This window comes from Eptatretus burgeri, chromosome 3, assembly GCF_056783735.1.
Source record: "Eptatretus burgeri isolate ZD-2024b chromosome 3, Ebu_testis_v1, whole genome shotgun sequence".
Lineage (NCBI taxonomy): Eukaryota > Metazoa > Chordata > Myxini > Myxiniformes > Myxinidae > Eptatretus > Eptatretus burgeri.
Window position 1 is genome coordinate 1,858,308 of NC_140963.1, and position 20,876 is coordinate 1,879,183.

Sequence of the window (20,876 nt, forward strand, 5' to 3'; positions counted from 1 at the left end):
CGACTCCATCTCGGCTCCATATATTTCTTGGACAACATGGACCAACTATGAACTACTCATGCCAACTCTTGTCTTCCTCATATTTCAATTGTCACCAAGCACATTGGCTGGGTGTTGGTACCTCTTTCACCAGCCATGCCACTTCAGCAAAGGACTTGTATGACTCCATGTTAACGAGGGTATAAAAGACCATGGTTTTGGATTGGGGATGGACTGAAATGGTGGTGAACAGCTGTCTTGAAGACATGGAGGGAAGAATGATATTGAAGAGAATGTGGAAGTTAGTTTCGCAAGTGTGAAAAAAAGAGGAACGAATGAGTGGAGGGAAGCAGTGATCCTGGATTCATGTAGTTTCACCAGAAGGGGGTTGCTGGTAGACAGTGTGTGCCCTGCAGAAACCCGGGGGAGACAAAGCATGGACAGAGCAGAGGGTGCAAGACCAGAAACGAGGCGTAGAAAACGGCGAGACTGCCGACCTGTCTGCGGTAGGAATGTGATCGGCCCATGGGCTCAGCCGCATCATGGAGATTCGAATTATCTTAAAGGCCTTGGTTACCATGGCGTCAAGCTGAGCAAGATGTGAGATGGGGGAGTCAGCCTAGATGGGAGAGCAGTACTCCATCAAGCTGCGGATGAAGGCCTTGTAGGTGGATAGAAGTTAAGGAGTGCCAAAGAAGGAATTTGTATGATGGAGGATGCCTGGTTGGAAACTAGCTTCGGAGGCCAATTTTTAAATGTGGTTTGCTCGAGACCTCAGATTTTCAGTGACTGAACTTCCTCAAAAGCATTGTTAAGAGAGTATACAGGGGGGGGGGGGTGAGGTTGCCATACGTTCCTTTTGGAGAGAGATAGTGAGAGTGTGAGATTTTTCAAGATTGAAAGACTTATTCCAAGTGTTTGATCATCTTGTGATTTTTGTCGAGGTTTGAAGAGAGGGAAGAGGCTGCAGCCTGTCTGTCTGAAGGATGAGAGACGTCACGGCAGAGGGTGAAGTCGTCAGCAAATAGAGAGGATTTCCAAGAGTTTCAGACAGATGATTTAGGAAGATCAGGAATAGGACTGGGCCCAGAACATTGTCTTGAAGTACTCCAGCCTTGACATGGGGAGGAGATGAAGGGATTATGTTGAGTGCTGCACTTAGGTTATGAGAGTGTTACTATTTGAAGTGAGGGAAGGGATGGAAATGGATCATACTGCAGAGACAGAGACTTAACCAGGTACCAACAGGTGTTAGTGAATGGAGACAAGTTTGAAAGTTCATTCATGAGGTTGGACAGATGTCGTTTTCTGGTTCTCCTGAGAGTGGTCACACAATTGTGTGGGCTTTCTGGAATGATCTGTGGTTGTCTTCGGTCAGATGTTTCTTCCAGGAAGAGAAAGTCAGTTGTGTGAAGGCATGTACCCCAGCACAAGATTCAGTATACCATGGGCGGGGAGTGGGGGGGGGGGAATGGGTATGATAATTTAAGACGAGATGGGATGAATGGGTGTTGCAAGAGAGAGCATGTTTGTGTGGAAGAATTCCCAGTTGAGCAGTAGATATGGGAGACCAGTCCTGAAGTGAGATAGCTATTTGCCATCATTGCCAGTTTGCCTGAGTGAACTGTCAGTCGTTGGCATTGAGACTGTTCTCTGAGAATGGCTAGAGAAATGTCGACCTTCTCAAGCACATGATCAGATGAACCAGTTAGAGCAGAGGGATATCAGGAGACATTGGCAGGAAAGTTGGTCATCACCCAGGTCTGGAAGGGAGGGTTTGCCATTGGGAGAAATCTGGGTTGGAAAGTTCACAGATTGAGTCATAGAAGTCCCATAGAGTCATAGAAGTCCTTTGCTGAAGTGCCATGACTGGTTAGAGAGGTACCAACACCCAGTGAAGTTGCATGGTGACAATTGAAATCACCACATGTGAGAAAGAAAGTTGGGACGAGTGGTTAAATGTTGGTCCTTGTCGAAGACTTAGTTGTTCTCATGTCACTCGGTAAACATGAATCTGTATCTGATTTATCTCAAGTATGAAAATGGTGGTCTTGTTTCCAGTGGTCAGTGTGTTTATGAATGAAATGAAAAGATTTTTTCTGGTAACTTAGCTCTCTATTGATCACGTTCTGCTCTTAATCATTGTTCACACAAATTAATGGACCTTGAAATAGTCCAGCCCTTTGCATCACACTATGCTCTTTATCCAGAAGACTTCAAAATGAGAGATGACGAGCGAAATGAATGATTGAGCATGTAGAACTAAGCTTTGAATGCGTGCAAGAGTTCGCTCGATGTCTTAAACGTCTGTGTTTGGCATTCACCAAATTTGCAGTACATTGACCATTGGAATAACTCTCCCTTTCACGATGGCTGGATGTGAGAGAACTTTCAGAACATTGAGACTCATCAAAAACCATCTGTGAAGCGCCATGTTGGACAGTACACTCTTTGGCCATCATAAGCATACACAAAAAGGGCACTCGGTGTTGACTTGGACGTTTTTGTCAGCTGCGTCATTCATTGGTTTCCAAATACAAGTATCTTTCTGTTGTAAGCTCATTGATTATTTTGTTTTCTTTTTCTTTTGGTTCAATTTCTTGTTTCATATATTTTAGTTTCCACTGTATATGGTGATATGCTATATGCAGTATCTTTGTTTATATTTGTGTGCTATTGTCTTTTGGGTTTGTGTTTCTACTGTTTGTGCACCCTGTTATAGTAATGTCACTTCTGTATATTTGATCTATAAATCACCACCACAACTGATTATTTGGCCGTAAGTGAAGCCAACTGTATGACCTCCACCCCTGGAAATAACAGGTTGCCCCATGTTTGACTTCCCCAACCTCCACTCCAGATTTTGGATGCCAGCATTGCCAATGATACACAACACATAGATCCTATAACACTTCCAATATGGTTTGTACAATCTCGTACATACTTTACTTGAAAATAGCACTCAATATCTGCAGCCAAAATGAACCGTCATTGCAAGCCAGCATTGTTAGTGGGTAAATCTTGCTGTGGTCTAAGCTTTTGAAATGAGAAGACACAAAGTTTCAGAAATTGTGAGAAATTAACATGAAATCCTACTCTAGGTACTCTGTACACAAAATATTTATTGAAGTATGTCCAGATATCATTGCACAACCTGGGTCACCCAATCAAGGTCGGGTCATTTAGTCTTCAGTAAACCGTCAAGAAAATCCGTGTTTAAAGCTGCAGAAAAAATTAACCCGAGAGTGCACCATGACAGTGATGGGCCAAATAGCCTCCTTTCCTTGTTTGAGGTCAGTTTCTTGATTTTAAGATGTACAAACACATACATACAGAGAATTGTCTTGCAGAGGGGGAGGGTGGGATCGGTTGTGTCCTTAACCTGAACCCAGGTACCCCCAACACGTGTGCAAAAGCTGCTGGATGCTGGTGGAGCGGTTTTTCTTTTTCTTTTTTGCCCCCTACACTTCTGACAATGTCGGAGAAGGTGGACATTAAAATGAGCTCCGACTGACTACACTATCATCCGTCCATATACGTTTGTTAACGCAATATTTCAAAAACCATTGGACATTTCGCTTTCATATTGCAGATATATATTCCTCATGACATTATCTCAACTTGATGAGATCAAATTTATGATCAACTACTTAAAGACAACTTGAGATTTGTTTTTGTCCACTCTTTTATCAACCATATGATATTGTAAACTAAAGGGACGAGACCACAAGTTTTTCACATTATACAGTGTATTATTTGATAATAAGTGACATTTGTTGTCCTACTACTATTATTGTTACCATATTCATGTTTTCCTGCTCTGTAATGTTTTGTTTTAGGTCAGAACAACCTGTATGAAATACTTGGTTTTGCAAAGGACAGTGTCGGTTCATCAGTTGTCACGCTTGGCCCAGACACATTCCCACGACATGAGAAGGAGCCCTGGCTTGTGGATTTCTTTGCCCCTGTAAGACCTTTTTCCTAGCTGTATTAAATGACCAAGTGACTGTTGTAAACGATCATTTTTTTCTTGTTGAAATGCTTTTTCTTCATGTATTATGGAATATCGTGATGAAAAAAAAAAGCTAAAGTTTGTCATTGTAATTGATACCAATGTAACAGGAGGCTCTTCCAACACTTAGTGTGCTGGCCAAGTAACACTGGAGAAGGACTGCCCCCCAAAATAGGTATTTGCTCTCTTCTCCGAAACTACACACACAATTTCAATGAAACTTGACCACAACCTTCATCACCCATGATGCACCAAAGATTGTTCATGGCAGTAAAAACAATCAGGGTCTAAGGGGGCCTGTAGGGGGTTTGAGTGACTGTTGCAGGTGAGCTTCAGGATGCACAGCACAGTCCTATCCCCCCGCCCCCCCCGATTATTGAAACAAAAGTTCATTCCGAAATTCTCAGCTTGCTCCGAGATACAGCTCGGACATTGGCAGAAAAAAGGAGAAAAACCTAAATGGTGGTTTAGTACTCCTACGGGTGTAAGACCTTGACCTTCAACCCAGAGGGGTGTGATGTAATTGAAGTGTAAATGTGACTTGCTATCTAAAGAGGGCAATTTGGTTCTGATCAGACAAACCTCAATCGAGTTTTGGTGAAAAATGTTAAAATGTCTATAATTGGGTCATTACCTGAACAATTACGTCATGGTCAAAAAATTATGTCGACGCCGCATACTTTATATTCCCATTATTGATGTAAAATTTCATTCCAAAAGTTGTCGGACGTGGCAGAAAAAAAGGGAGAAAAACCTAATTGGTGGTTTATTACTCCGATGGGGGTAAGATCTTGACCTTTAACCCGGGTGGGGTATGATGTAAATTAAGCATAAATGCACCTTCCCCTTCCGATCCGATCAGACAAACTTTCGTCAAGTTATGGTGAAAAATGTTAAAATAACTATAATTAGGTCAACGTCAAAAAATTAGGACAATCCCGTGTACTTTCTAATCACATTATTGATGCAAAATTACATTCCGAAAGTCTTAGCCGGCTCTGAGATACAGCTCGGACATTGATACAGTGTGGAAAGTTTGAGTGTTGAGAGTGCAGGAAGAAATGAGAAAAGTACTCGGAAGAGTGCATCCACCAGGTTGAACAGTGTACGTTTTGTCTCCCACTGATAGGCCGGCTCTGGATCCGGACCTGAACCAAAATAGAATCGGCTTGTTCTTATCACCTCTCCCACTCCTCCATCTAGATTTTCCATAACTCATCCACATTTTTTTGAGATATTGTGCTACATGTCGCCTTTGGTGCCACCTCTCAATGGTGAAGAATCACTTGAAAATTTTTTAAAACTCGTATCAGGATCTGGATCTTTACTAAAATCAAATCAATTCTCCCTCGGCACACACCCAATCTGTCCACAAAGTTTTGTCAAATCCTGACACCAACATTTTGAGATATCGTGCTATGTGCTGTTTCGGGCTCGATCTCTCAATGGTGAAGAATCACTTAAAATATTCTCGTATCCAAATCTGGGTCCGGATCTTCACCAAAATCGAATCAATTCTTCTTTGTCATTCACCCATTTTTTTCGTCCGAATCTGTCTCCAGATTTATTTAAATTTTGATATCCTGCTCATAGATAGACAGGGGTGAAAACGACCTCCAATCCACCTTTGGTGGTGGAGTAAAAAAAATTTTTTTCCAAATAGTGGTTTAATACTATTGCGGTCAAAAAAAATCACTCTGTGGTACCATTAAAAATTGGGGGCACCAATTGTAGAAACAACCCTTACAACAGCAAAAAGCCTTCTGCTGTGCTCTAAGGTGAGGTGTACTTTGTGAAATGGTACTCTGACAACATTCAAATGGCACATTTGGCCGAGATAAGTGTGAAAGTGCACATTCATACAAGGTAGACCAATAAAAACGGAAAACATAGAAATCGACCGAGATACAATGAAGCATCTTACAAATAAATCCCAACAGAAGAGGGCCAACAAATATGTCAAAAAAATGCACAAAACAATTACCAAAGAATACCTATGTAGAACGAGGCTGATCATGAAAACCTACCCCTCCCCAAGGAACAAAATCAAAACTATAAACCAACTCGCAGGACCAGTATTCCAATACAGTTGCAGAATAATATACTGGCCACAAGTGGGAATTAATAAACTAGATATCAGAACAAGGAAACTCCTCATCATCTGCAAAATGTAATGTATCAAGAAGAAAGGTTTGTTAGTTTGTGTTTTTGTTTGTTTATGCATTCGGACCTTGCAAGAACGAGTGCAACCAAACTTAATACAGCCCCATCAATTGCAAAAAAGACAAAATAAAATACAAGATGAAATACCAACATATAAATTGTGACAACTGGGAGAACCCCAAAATAGCAGGGAAATATATAAAAAAAAGTTGGACAGATAGAGAATAGACAAAGAAGGATCGTTGGAATGGCTAAGAAGAGGTCAGCTCAATTGGGACGGAGAACGGATCATTATAAATGGCCAAGACCAAGGACACTATACGATTGGCTTTTTTTAAAAATGGCAGAACTGAGCCATTCGGACGAGTGTAGATTTTGAAAGGTAGAAGGAGAAAGCACGAGTCACCTATCGGGATTAAAAAAAACTCACGTCAGAACAGCTGCACACACAAAGCCACAACAAGGTATGTCGAGTAATCCACTGGCACATCTGCAGAAATTTCAATATCCCAGTTCCACAAAACTCAGGAAACATGAAACAAAGCAATAATTAAAAACAAGTGGTGCCAGGCACAACAAATCCCACCCATTTAAGGCATAATGTTATTTTGGGGATCAAATTTAAATTTGATATATCCTTAACCTCAATGTTGATTATAAGGAATAGAATAAAGAATATTTTAGTCTTAGTTTGAAATCAATTAAACCATTTTTGACAAAGTTATGAGCGAAAAAGATTTTGACCTTTTTGTGACCTGACCTTGACCTTTGACCTAATTGAACCCAAAAGTTAATGGGGTCGTCCGAGGTTCATTACCCACCTGTGGATACAATTTAACAGTGTTTGAGCCAGTTGTTTTCCCATAAAGTTGTATTTTCGTAACCATGTTTTAGTTTTAATGGAAAATTTGTAATTTTGACCGATGGCCATGACCCCCAAAACTTCAGACCCTACCGATCTTCACAAATATGCATTTTTCACTATAGGAATGGGTAGGATTATAAGTGAGAAATAGAATAAGGTTCACTATAAGCTTAGTTTGAAGTAAATCAGATTATTTTTGACGAAGTTATGAGCGAAAAACGATTTTGATCTTTTCGTGACCTTGACCTTTGATCCAATGGGACCCAAAAGTTAATGGGGTCGTCCAAGGTTCATTGCCCACCTGTGGATTAAATTTGATAGTGTTTGCTAAAGCCGTTTTGCCGTAAAGTTGCTAACAGACAGACAGACAAACAAACAGACAAATGAAAAATCGTGCTCCGCACGACACTTGGCGAATTAGGTGACCTTTCCGTGTGGTGGTCCAAGCTGTAATGTCATGGAATGTGTGGTGTTTATTTGTTCGTACATTAATAAAAATGACGCGACGTCACAAATAATTATCAGGCGTGCATTATCATGGTAACGGCAGCAGATTGAAAATTTTCACAACTCATTTAAAGCCACCATGTGACATTCAACAACTTATCATCGGTGCTTGTTGCCGTCATTCTGATCGTTGAAAATAACTCGGAACATTGCTTTTCAACCAGCTTTACGATCCCGTTATCAGGTTTGAAATATGTTGTAAAACAAAAATATGTATTTTATATGTGTGTTTTTCATGTTTTGGGTGACCCTGACCTTGACCTTGGGTCAATTTCGATCAAACTTTGCACACATGTTAATATTACATGCATAAATAGACAGTATAAGTTTCAATATAATAAGTGCAAAACTGTTTGAGAAATAGCCATGTGTAATTCACAAAATTCCCCATTGGTTTATAATGGGCGATAATATAAAGTGATGCAGAATCCAGATTCTGATCTTGAACATCACCAAAAGTCACATATCTTTTTGCACTGTGGAATTTTATCAGCTGTTAAAATTTCATCCAAATCGGTTAAGAATTGTGACCTGTAGAACGAATAGAATTTTTTTTAAATCACGCCAATAGCTAAAAACTTTGACGTCATACGCTTGCGAAAAATGTGCATATTTTGTACTAACATGCATTTTAAAACATTTAGATATTCCATTGAAGTTTGTTTTGGCGTCAACAGGAAGTCGCTACGACTTCCGGTTTCTGAGTTATGTTCAAAAGCTTTTTTTCACTTTTTTTTGACGTAATGTCGTGACGTTAAGTGTGATTATGACGTGATTTGATCCCAGACTATTTCAGCAAGATTGGCTATCACGTGTTAAACTTTGAGAACGATTGCTTCAGTAGTTTTGGCTGCACACGAGTGTAAATATAAAAAAAAATGACGTCAATAGGCAAAACTTTGACGCCATACGCTTGCGAAAACTATGCGTAATTTGTAATAAGATGCATTTAGTAATCATTTAGACTAGCCGAAGCCCCGTCACAGATGGATTCCGTTCATTCAACCACCCTCACTAGCTCACCCACACTCGAGGGACATGGACTGGACAGGGCATGCTTGCCCCCGCCTACTCATCCCCTGCCCAATTCTCCCCCCACCTTCAATTTGCTTACCCCCGCCCAAAAATGTAATTACCCCGGCCCCGCCTCTTCACTCCCCGACCCCCGTCTCTTGATTCCCCGTCCCCCTGTCCACCCCCTCACACTCAACCCCGCCTAATTCACCTCATCCCTCGCCCAAAAATTTGCTTACCTTGCCCCCGCCTCTTCACTCCCTGCCCCCGTCTCTTCATCCCCCGCCCCCACCTCTTCACTTCACGCCCCCATCTCAACGAAAAGTGTTTATTCTGCTTCAAATTTGAAAGTTGACTATTGCCACTATGTGCGATGCACTCTTACAGGTACAAAGTCTCTTTCAGTCCAGGTCACATTACTGAGAAAAACGTGACGCGACCGCGAGGAGGAGCACAAAATTGGCCCTTCAGTATTAATATATAGATATTTGAATGAAGTTTAATTTGGCGTCAACCGGAAGTCGAAGCGAAGTCCGGTCACTGAGTTATGTCCAAAAATGTGTTTTCACATTGTGTGACGTCACGTCGTGACGTTTAGTCCGATTAAGACGGGGTTTGGACGCGGACCGTCTCAGGTGGATTGCCTATCAGGTGTAAAAATTTAAGAACGACTGGTCCAGCCATTTTGGCTATAGACGACCAGACAAACAAACAAACAAACCAACGAACGAAACAGACCAACATACTTGACAAAATCGAAGATTTTGCCAAGTAACAAACCGGACGATTACAATATCCCGCTCCCTCGCTCTGGGAGGGGGCAGGATAACAAGTAATGCTCACGTACGACCTGATGATTCCATCCATCATGAACACAGAAAAAAGCACTGTGACCGGACATCGTACTCAGATACAAAAACGAAAAGAAGGCATTGTTCATTGTGGTTTCAGTCCCCAATGATTTTGGTCTAAATAACATAGAAATCAAGAAAGTGACCAAATATCAAGACCTCAAGAATGAAGTGGAAAGTTCTTGGAAACTGAGCGCAAGATCTTGGAGCTATGATCTTGGAAAAGATCTTGCACAAGATCTTGGATCTTGGAAAATCTTGGAGCACAAGATCTTGGAAAAGATCTTGGACCAAAAACCAGTGATAATTGGAGCTATGGGAATGATAAAGAACTACCTCACAAAGATCCTACAAACTATCCCTGAGAACATTACCACAAACAAACTAGGGTTGGAGGCTGTCCGAGGCTTCGTGATGATCCTGAAAAGAGCCCTCGGAACAAATCTCTGAGAACAACACAATTTAGCCCATGAATCGTAATTCTTTACCAAAACGAAGGTGTATACTTCGATTCCTGAGGGGACTCTGTTGTTATCTCCATTATTCAGGTTTCAGAATGTAAAACCGAGTCCTCCAAGGAGTCGAAGTATCCACCATCCACCATCCACCATTTTTACAAAATATTAATCTTGGCTTGCATTGCTATGATGATGATGATGATGATGATGATTGATGCATGGACCTGCCCATTGAACTTGACAATGTACTCTCTTCCACAACTATATATATTCCTGTCCATGAAATTCGAACTTGGATTTCCACAAACTTTCTCGAACCTCTTGCTCCTAAGACTGACATGCTGGTCATTGACCCCTCATTCATTCTCAAAATGTTTCAAGCCCAGATAATATTTTTTAGGTATGTGTATTGGGCATGGAAGTAACCTAATTCATGGGGGTGTGATTAATTGGCTGATGTAGTTCCATGTTTGGGCCAATTCTGGCCCAGGTTTGGGCCAGAATTTACAATGTTTACCAAGTGGCCAACAATACCTTCTCTCCCACTTTGCTGAAAGACATTGTGCGATTTAAAATATTTATTTATTTATTTTTTATACAGAGTTAAGGCTCGTGGAAGATCTAGAGCACGAAACGGATGAGAATGCAACATAACAAAAAGATCAACAAAGAGAGGGGGGAAATGCCAACAGCAGAGTTTAAGGACAAAATAGAGGGAGACTTGGACAAACAGTGGATGTGGGGAGGAATGAGGGTTATGGGAGGACACATGAGGTGGATAAGATGGATGCACAAGCAAACTCTCAGGAAGGAAAAACTGGAATTTGGGAGGAGATAGGCTTGGGGGTTGGGGGTAGGGGTAGTTGAGGGGGGAGAAAAGATCATGGTTTTGTATGGCAGGTGATCTGAGATGGTGGTGCACAGTAGTCTTGAAGACTTGGAGGGAAAATTGAATGAGATGGAAGAGAATGTGGAAGTTGGTTCCACAGGTGGGAAAAAGAGGAACAAATTGGTGGAAGTGAGCAGTGATCCTGGATTTTGGGAGTTTCACCTGAAGGGGATTGATGGTTGACTGTATGCGCCCTGAAGAAACCTGGATGGTTAGTTTGCACCAACTTATGCCAGTGGATGGGTCCTCAGCATAACATCCAACTGATGAATGGCACAAATTGTGATGTAACACCTTGCCTACGAAGACGAAATCACAGTTTACAATTAGGCCGAAAATCAAACCCAGATGAGAAATTTCAAAGGTAAGTGCTCTACCTCTGTACCATCTTCCAACGACAACCCAGCTGGTGAAACTTAGGTATGTATAACCACCTGATCTATATTTCCATTATTTCATATTTAGGTATCACTGTGAAGCCCACACTTTCCTCTGTTCTGCTTATTGCTACATTCTGTAAAAAAAAAAAATAAAAACTTTTAAACTTTATTTTCACAGTATTACCAAAATCTGATCATGCTTAAATAAGAGGAATACTGAAACTTTGTTTCATATTCTTTTCTTGTTGTGCTTGCTTTGAACTGCAACCTACTGTACCTGGCTCCTCTCTCAAAACCTTGCAATTTATTCAATGCTGTACCAGCAAATACCAACCGTTGAGAGAAAGAGGGGGAGAGACGGGAGGGAGGGGGAGAGGGAAGTGAGGAGGGGGTGAGAGAGGTGGGAAACTTGAGTGAGGAGGGGTGGGGGAGTGAGGATGTGGGGAGAGGGGGGGTTAGAGAGTGGGAGTGGGGGAGAAGAGAGAAAGGTGAGGGGAGGAGGGGGAGTTTGCAAAGAGAATGACATGTGATGCTTTATGACCACGCGCGCGCACGCACGCGCACACACACATGCCCATCCCAGTGCCAAGGTAGAAAACACAATATTCAACCTCCAATTTCACGAATATCCAGATTATACTTTAGTGGAATGCTCTATTCATCTTATCAAGAGTCAAATCTACCAGAAATCTTCGTGGTCTTGGCTTTAACGCTCGGTTCTACAAATCACGAAACTGACAACCCGCCTTGTTCTTTTTCTTGATAACTCGGCCATTCTAGTTTTATTTTTCCCGCCTTTTTCGTATTGAGAATACTCTGACAGTAACCCTTATTCAGAATAGCACTAAGTTTCTTGACTTTGCAAGAGGTCATGGGCTGAGGATGGCTGGTTCATGGTTTCAGTGTCCACAGGCTCATCACTGGACTTGGTATTCCAACGCTGGCGGTGTGGCAAAGGAGATTGACCATGTCCTCGTTGATGGTCGCTGGAGGATGATCCAGAACTGCAGGGTCTACCAGAGTGCTCAGTTCCTCAATACTGACCACTGGCTTGTTGCAGCAACTCTGAAGTTGCACCTTAAATCCAGGAGAATGGTACCATCCCAACCAAGGCTGGATGTTGGCAAGCCCAACGATGAGAGGGAAGCTGAGGAGTTTGCGAACAGGCTGAGTGGAGATTTGGGTGGTCTGGGTGCTTTGGGTGATCCTGAAGAGTTGAAGAATGCCTTCAAGACCACCGTCCTTGATGTTGCCAGTAGATGTCTTGGAAATCCCTGGAGGGCGAAGAAGAATTTCGTCTCTCAAGGGACACTGGATACCATTGATCAGAGTTGCATGGCCAGATTGAATGGCAGAGCTGAGGTGTAAACCTGTCCGTGTACTAAGGGTGGACAAGGATGCCTGTGTGTGAGGAATCTGTGAGAGGGAAGAGCATCACCTGTGGTGAAGTGATTCTCGTCCTGTTTACAGGGGAATTCGCGCATTGCGTTCATCCAAGCCCATCCCTCGGTGTATTGCAATTAGAGTAGAGGGTAGTGGGCTCTTGACAGAGGAGTCCGAAGTGAAGGCGCGCTGGGCCGGTTACTTTGAGCGGCTGTTCCAGGCTCAACAACCAGCTGTTGAGTTGGGTGTCATTGCCTTGCTTAAAGTAAATACTGTATTTTCCGGTGTATAAACCGCTGCCGTGTATTAACCGCACTTATGTTTTTCACCCTCAAAAACAAACAACCTTTTCCAGTGTATTAACCGCACCCATGTTTTTCACCCTCAAAATAAATGAATATATTGATCATTTTATTTTCTGATCTATATCTAAATATGTTTCTACATTAACTTGGTACGGACAAAGTGACGGAGGTATCAACATGCTTACTCCCATGTCCACTTAATTTCGTCTAACAATATTCTTATTTTCAAGAAGATGGAGAGGAGAAGATACCAAGAAGTTTTTATTTTTCTTTCTTATTTTTTAATATGACAAAAGAGAATTCTTTTTTTGTTTCTCGAAAAAGGAAAGGATTCATACCAGTATCATACATATTTCTTGTGGGGTTGTGGCCCTGAAAAGGGCCGTTTGGGTTTAATGAAGCTTTTCAGCTAAACCCAAGGAAATCCTCATGAACGCTTTCCTCGTTGAAAACGGCATGTCACTCCTTGTCCGAATCAGTGTAGAGCAAGTCCCCGTCACTGTCCATGTCGCTATCACCGTCATTTGCAACCTCCTCCACCCAAATGATGTCGTCCTCTGTGCCGTCCATGTTGTTGGAGATGCAGCATTTCAGAAATACTTGCTTGATGATGTCCGACGGTATCTCCTCCCACACATTGACAATCTAGAAGGTCGACCTTTCTCATCCTCCAGCTCTTGGTGTAGGTCTTCTCCCCACTCATTATCCAGTCAGACTAGCTGTGACCCATCCCATCCTTCAACGGCTTGTTGATGGACACATCGAGGGACTGCAGGAGCGATGGCATCCCACCTGGGATGATGACGAGATCGGTGTTTGTCAGACGGAGCAGTGCTTTGGTGTCATCAGTCTTGTGACAACTCAATGCATCCAGGACTAGCATGCTCCATTGTCGGGAGAGACCGCCATCCAGCCTACTACTCCAGACCGTGCACACCCACTCCTGGACCAATCCCTCATCTATCCACCCTTTCTGCTGTGCACAAACATTGACGCTAGCTGGAAACTTGTCTTTGGGCAGTGTCTTCCTCTTGAACACAACATACGAGGGAAGCTTTCCACGCAAGCTTATTTGAGGTGGGTGCTCCGTTATTAGGCTCGAGCTGTTGTGAATAATTTCTCTTTTGATGTGACAGCACGTGTTCTTCTTCTTTTGTGTTTAATAGCATTTATAGGGCCACAAAGCTCTTTTTGCTCCACTGCTCCGTTTGACCAACACCGATCTCGTCATCATCCCAGGCGGGATGCCATCGCTCCTGCAGCCCCTCGATGTGTCCATCAACAAGCCGTTGAAGGATGGGCTATGTCGCTGCTAGCACAGCTGATACTAGGCCGAGGCTTCAGATTTTGGCACCCTCACAAGGTTGTACCATCAAAATGAAGCATCCCAGAAGAAAAAGAAAATACGATCACATTTGGACATGTAGTGTATTAAAATAACGCTTTTTCCTGCAATAAAAAAAAATAATCTGGGAGCTAACAGAGATTTGTTCTACATCTCGAGTACAAAAGGTTTGAGAGCTAAACTCATCAGATTGTGGGATGGGGACCTCCGAATGACCATTCTTAAGTTTTCCAATTGGTGCGTTAAGTAGGGGGCACTGCTTGAAGTTTAAACCCCACTGCTTAAACCCCCAAAGTCAGTTTAAATTACATTTTTGAGTACATCAATCAAACTGGTGCCAAAAGTTTCATTTTCGCACTGTGATTACAAATGTGCCATTCTGAAGTGACGAATTTGGTGTGAAACACATTTAAGAACGGCCTAAAGAGGGTGCTACTTTCACATTTAAATAATGTTTTGAGTACATCAATGAAACTTTGTGGAAATATTCTTTAGACGTTCCCGATGAAGGATCAGTTGTTCTTAAGTGACGAATTTGGTGCAAAACCCATTTAAGAAGGGGTCACAGGCCTTGTACTGTTCCTTGTAATTAAACCAGTAAAATGTGTAAGATTCTATCACATATCAAATTTTGCATTACATTCTGAATTTAAAGAAAATTATGGTAAATTATGGTTGAAATCCTATTTATGTTCTCTGATAACATGATACGAACATGTATACTTTTAAGACATGAAAGATTTAAAACGTATAGAATGCCTTAAAATTTGACTGATAGAATAGAATAGAATAAAGAAACTATCAATTGAACTTTTCTATCAACGACGTATATTTTGATGATAAAATCAAGTGTGACATGTAGATCTGGCATCGATACATAAAAGGAGCATCAGTGATCAGTAAAAGTAATTGGACCTGACATTTTTCCAACACATTCAGTGCATCTGGAACAAACATCATGAATAATAAAGAATTAAACAGTTTTTCTCGTCTAATGTTTCACGCTTTTGGCAAGAGGGCATCCACTAAGTAGCTATTGTGGTAAAACATTTGTATTTAATTACATATTGCAACAGGACAATAATATGCCTATGTTCAAGTGGTTATGCTCTTTGGAAACCAAACTTTTGTCATCTGTCAATTATGACAACCTTTTGATATCCATATCCATATTATGCTAAATTTTGAAATGATATCAATCTATCACTAATACTTACAAGACAAAACATCAAAACTGCTGATGAGTCACACACATACTGTTAGGCAAAAGTTCTATTCCAAAACTGTGAATATGTCTTAATCATGAGTTCACTAGTATTTATTCGTATTGGTATAATTATGGTTTCAGCCTGCCTGTCTGTTACAAGATTCTAGTCATCCTTGTCAGAACTGTCATCTTCATCTGAAGATGCAATTTCCATGTATCCTCCTCTTCCTTGTCCATTTACTTAGAGAGCTGGCTGAGCTTCATTCTCAAATTTGCGCCCAAAAGGTTTGTTGATCTCATTGGCCAGTGAAGACCATCCGATTTATAAAAAGTGATTTGTTAAGTGTGGCTTTCTTGGGGTTAAGGATTATTTGATCCTTCAAGTAGACCCTTCGAGCCCTTCCAATCTAAACATCGCGCCCAAACTGCCCCCTTCGGTATTTGGACACATAGTGTGAGATGTGTTTTAATTACATTTGTTAAGAAGTTTTAATCCCTGGGGTTAACGGATAAGAAAGGGCTAATTAAGGGTTCATTCGGAGTTCAATCTCAAATTGGCGCCCAACACTCGTTCTGATCTCATAAGATTGCTTTACCCATCCACCAACTAAATTCATCACTTAAGAACGATTTTTGTCTGGGGTTTACGGATAAAAAGGGTCTTAAGGGCGCAAGGGTTTTCACATAGCCCTTGGAAAAATAATTTGATTGAGCTTACGCCCATTCATTTACATGACGGGTGTCTATAGATAGTTACAAAAAAGACAAATTACAGCCATTTAAGAAAGCATAGTGCCTGGGGTTAATGAATAAGAAAGGGCTAATTAAGGGTTCATTAAGGGTTCAATCTCAATTTGGCACCCAACACTCGTTCTGATCTCATAAGATTGCTTCACCCACCCACTAACTAAATTCATCACTTAACGATTTTTGTCTGGGGTTTATGGATCAGAAGGGTCTTAAGTGCGCAAGGGTCTTCACATAGCCGGAGAAGAAAACACGAGAGGCAGAGGGCACATTGAGATAATGAAAAAAAAAGCGATGACGCGGGTGTAGTCTATGTTGATTCTAATGTGTATTGTAATATATGTGGCACGATGATCATCAAACGCAAGTCGTATAAAGGCAAGATGAACACAAAACATTCTCAGTGAAATCGATTTGATATACATTGACGGGCCATGTTGTGATAATCGGGGGACAATTCAACACATTGGGGGTCGAAAAATGAACATAGCATAAGGAAATTGAAAGTGAAGAGGGTGACTATACTATGCACTGCCACTGTCATGATGAGTTTTATTAGGTTACTACAAAATATCGTCCCTGTGATAACAGTCAGAGGGAGATGACATGACAATGCCGTAAACACAGAATGATATAAGAAATCTGTCGAATGTGTTCGAAGATGGCTCTACGTCTGGTACACGAACAGATGCATTTTTTTAACAAACTTCATATGCATGTCTCGACTCCACTTCTGAACTGTTCTCTGAATCAGAGCCAGCTATTCGAATAATATAATAGGTTATCAAAAACTAAACGTGCTACATATCAGAGATTATAACGAATAAAAATTACTGACCATGACAAAGTAAAAATAACTTTGAGGATCTCGGCCCACCTAAACAGGCTTGACATTTCAGGTATTTTGGCTCATTCACCCTTCAGAATTATCACTATCATGATCATTCATCATCATCGTCATCATCTTCATCATCATCATCATCATCATCATCATCATCATCATCATCATCACTTCTTGCTTCACCTTCAGATGATGAATCTATCATCAGATCATCCGTTCTGGATGGATCACTGTCAGCATCCATTTCAACTGGTATTTCTGGAACAAGCACCTGGGGCAGTTGATGCCCATCAAACCAGATGACTCGATAGTGACCATCAACGATTTCCCATCCCGCAGTTGGAGATTTCGGTATGGTAGCCAGGTGGGAACTGCCCCATATTGTAGCCACAAAACCAGTCCTTGCACTATGTGGCCGCAACTCAGCTGAGCAAGGCGGGATGCTGCTGCCTTCGATGCTCTTCAGTTTGTCGAACGGTCGCAAGGAATTCGATTTGCGGTTATACGTGCGATTGACAACATCAAATCGGTAGTTGTTCAGCGTCGTGGTCTTTTTCACACCGTACATGAGGCAGACGAACTCCTCGAGGACGGCAAACATTTCATCGTCCGGCTCTTTGTAGCTGAGGGATGAAAAACCCCGAATGAACTTGTCGTGGGCACACATTATATCATACGGCCGTTTCTTCCCTTTCCTTGCGAATGCTGATGTGTAGTCACATCCCGTTAATGCATGTAGGCCAGGCAGAGCTGCGCACACATCTGGACCGATTTGCGCTGCTACATTAGTAACGTTCACGTAGCGTCGATTATCCTTACCGGACGTCTCAAATTCCATCCAAATTGTGCATGTAAATCCATGAACATGGTGAAGGAGAATCACCAGTATGTCGGTGTCCAAGGCACGTACTACAATGTCGCCATTTTGACAATCAAGGTCAGCCACTGTCAAATGGAAGCACAATCTTGTGTCTGCCTCTGGGTGATTACAGAACAGATCTTGAATTAATTATTTCTGCACTCTACCATTCACAACAGAATACTTGGCACATTTACCGTTGACACCGAGGAAAACGATTCTTCCTTCCAGAATGTGTCGGTACTGCTCCCCAGCCCAGTCATCCATCATGAATTCCAGTAGACCTCTCTTGAAGGAACTCGATTTCAGAGCTTTCTCAATGTTCTTCGGTCTTATCTGGTCTGGGCCACTAATAACGTAACATTGCTCTTCGGCTCCTCGTCTTTCCCGTTCACAGTCCTTAATATAAGGTTCCTCGTAAGTGTCAAACGCTATGTCTATACGTTTTGACTGGTGGGATAAGGCCGCAACGAGGATACCCCATGACAGACCACCGTAAGTCGGGGGTAGGTTTGGTGGTAGGCAGTGAAGGAGAAAATTTCCATCTATCAGATGTATCTTCACATCAGTCAGATGGCCGTGATCAGGTACTGTTTTCTCCAGCTTGTCGAAAAGGGCGCTCTTTGCTGTATGCACCATTGAACCATCGCGCTTACACATACTGTAGACAGCGGTACAGGTGTGAGTGGAAATGTGAAGAGGAATTCGAGGTCCACTTCGGCCTTAGCCGCGATGAAGGCTAGTCTTCCGAGTAACTAGCTTGTACATTTTAGTTCTGCCTCCTTTGAGTTCTGTGGGGTACGTCAGTTGGTTACGCACTGTTTCGCGAATGTCAAAAGTTTGTTGCGGGTAATAGGTCGCTCAAAACATGTCGGATCATCAAGGCATTCGCGAACGAATTTCTCATGCATCCTGCGACCTTCCTGCGGTACACTGAGCAGATAATTCTTGACAGCAACGGGGACACTTCCCTGTGCTGATATTGATTAGCGGCGCATCGGTATCGATGGCGAATGGATTTACCGATGAGACAATGCTTGAAGTGATTCGCTTGAGATCCTCGTTGTCGCGTTTGATTCTCGATGGACTGAGTTCCATTTGAGTGTCGCTATGATGTACCATTCCGGCCATAGCTGCACGACTGCCCCTTCGTGACACTCCAACGAATGCGCACAGTGTAGTTGTTTGTCGCCGATGTGAATCCAGTCATCCTCGATGCTGCATCTGCATTGACTGTCTGCTCAAATGTGAGGTCAACTGGAAGGCGTGCAAACTCGTTATTGGTCCTTCTAACCGAGAACGCTCCAGCGTTCAGTATGTTGGTCAATCCTGGAAGCGTAATTTCTATATTCATGAGATCCAAACGGTATTTGGCCATCCATCTCGCGTAGTTCTGCCGGTTCATGGTGAAAAACAAATCAGTCAGCTCAGTGAGTGCCATGGTGAATAGCTCAACATCATTTTCACGGCATGTGCGGTCAACGATACGGTAGAGTTCGACATGCTTCACATACATCATCCAGAACTGAGGTGTTGGTCCCTGAGTGTCCTCAAGAGTTTGGTTCGTATATTCATCATATGACCTATAGACATCACGAAACGTATCGCTCTCGCATACTCGAAGACCTTTAGCTCATCAAGCACTTGATCTTTTTCCGGGTATTCAGAAAGAAAGTGACGAAAGTGCAGGATCTCCATGGCGAGGGCGAACATTTGGTGGAGGCGTTTGCACCGGTTGAAGTTGTCGCATTCGATAAGTCCTCTGAGGGAATTTGAAGCGAGCACCCCGGACTCTATCAACAGCTCTAGTCCGCCTGACTCTGCAATCATCTTTCCGATTGATCGAAAATAGCAGAGCTGGATGTGGAACATACCAAACATGATGAACACATCATCGAATTCCGGTTGATCAATGACTTGGATTTTGTGTGCTTTTTTGGCAAAGGGCAGAGGAGCTCCTTGTGAGCCAACGGCCATCCATATCTAGTGCCCAACTGTGTCTGCGGATGTCCTCCTGCAGTTGGGTTACTTCTTATTAGGAGGTTGGTGGCAGGATTTGCACTCCGGCCACCGTAAAACCCTTCATTCCACAAAACGCAAAAACGCAAAAAAATCTGAAAACCCACTCCGTGGGAGTACCTCCTGCGCAGCTTCCCTTCGCAGGGCAGCTCACCGGATGACGGGATTGGGGCAAAGCCTTCGGGACCCCCAATCTTTGATGATGGGAGGGAAACCACAGGGTAACATCCCTGGGTCAGATTGCGGGAGAGTGTGTCGGAGTGGTGCTGAGGTGTCGTCCACCAGACAGCGGTCTCCTTGGGTTAACCTGAGGCGGTCCCTTCGGGTGGGTGCCTGGAATGTCCTATCCCTAAGAGAGGATGATCACCTGTCTCTGTTATCATCTGAGCTCAAACGTTTGGACATCAGGATTGCAGCTTTCTCGGAGGTTCGGAGACCGGATTGCGTCGAGATAATGGTGGGTGGTTACACCTACTATTGGTCTGGTCGCTCTGATGGTTACCATACCCAAGGAGTTGCTGTAGCTGTGTCCAAAAAGCTGACCCCAATGATAATTGAGGTAACACCGGTCAACGAGCGGATTATGAGATTAAGGATTCGCCACTCCTTAGGTGTCATTTCCCTGGTCTCTGTTTATGCTCCGACTGAGGCGAGTGATCTCACCGTGAAGGATGCATTCTACGCCACACTCGAGTCTGTGGTTGATCAGTGCCCCTGACGAGATACACTTCTAGTCTTGGGGGATTTCAATGCATCGACTGGAACTGATAGGGATGGTTATGAGGTGTGTGTTGGTCCCCATGGGTCAGGAACTATGAACCAGAATAGCACTAAGTTCCTTGACTTTGCAAGAAGTCATGGACTTAGGGTGGCTGGTTCATGGTTTCAGCGCCCACAAGCTCATCGCTGGACTTGGTATTCCAACGCTGGCGGTGTGGCAAAGGAGATTGACCATGTCCTCATTGACGGTCGTTGGAGGATGATCCAGAACTGCAGGGTCTACCGGAGTGCTCAGTTCCTCAATACTGACCACAGGCTTGTTGTAGCAACTC

At 42.8% G+C, this 20,876-nt stretch overlaps 1 protein-coding gene across 2 annotated transcripts in view; it reads left to right on the forward strand.

Annotated features, from left to right (window-relative positions):
• The window catches only part of DNAJC10 (DnaJ heat shock protein family (Hsp40) member C10), a 235,117-nt gene that overhangs the window by 79,096 nt on the left and 135,145 nt on the right, over positions 1-20,876 (forward strand). For both annotated transcript variants that reach the window (XM_085872233.1, XM_085872232.1), the window contains exon 14: positions 3,819-3,946. In XM_085872233.1, coding sequence (XP_085728359.1) covers positions 3,819-3,946 — 128 coding nt within the window. The remainder of the gene's footprint in view (positions 1-3,818; positions 3,947-20,876) is intronic.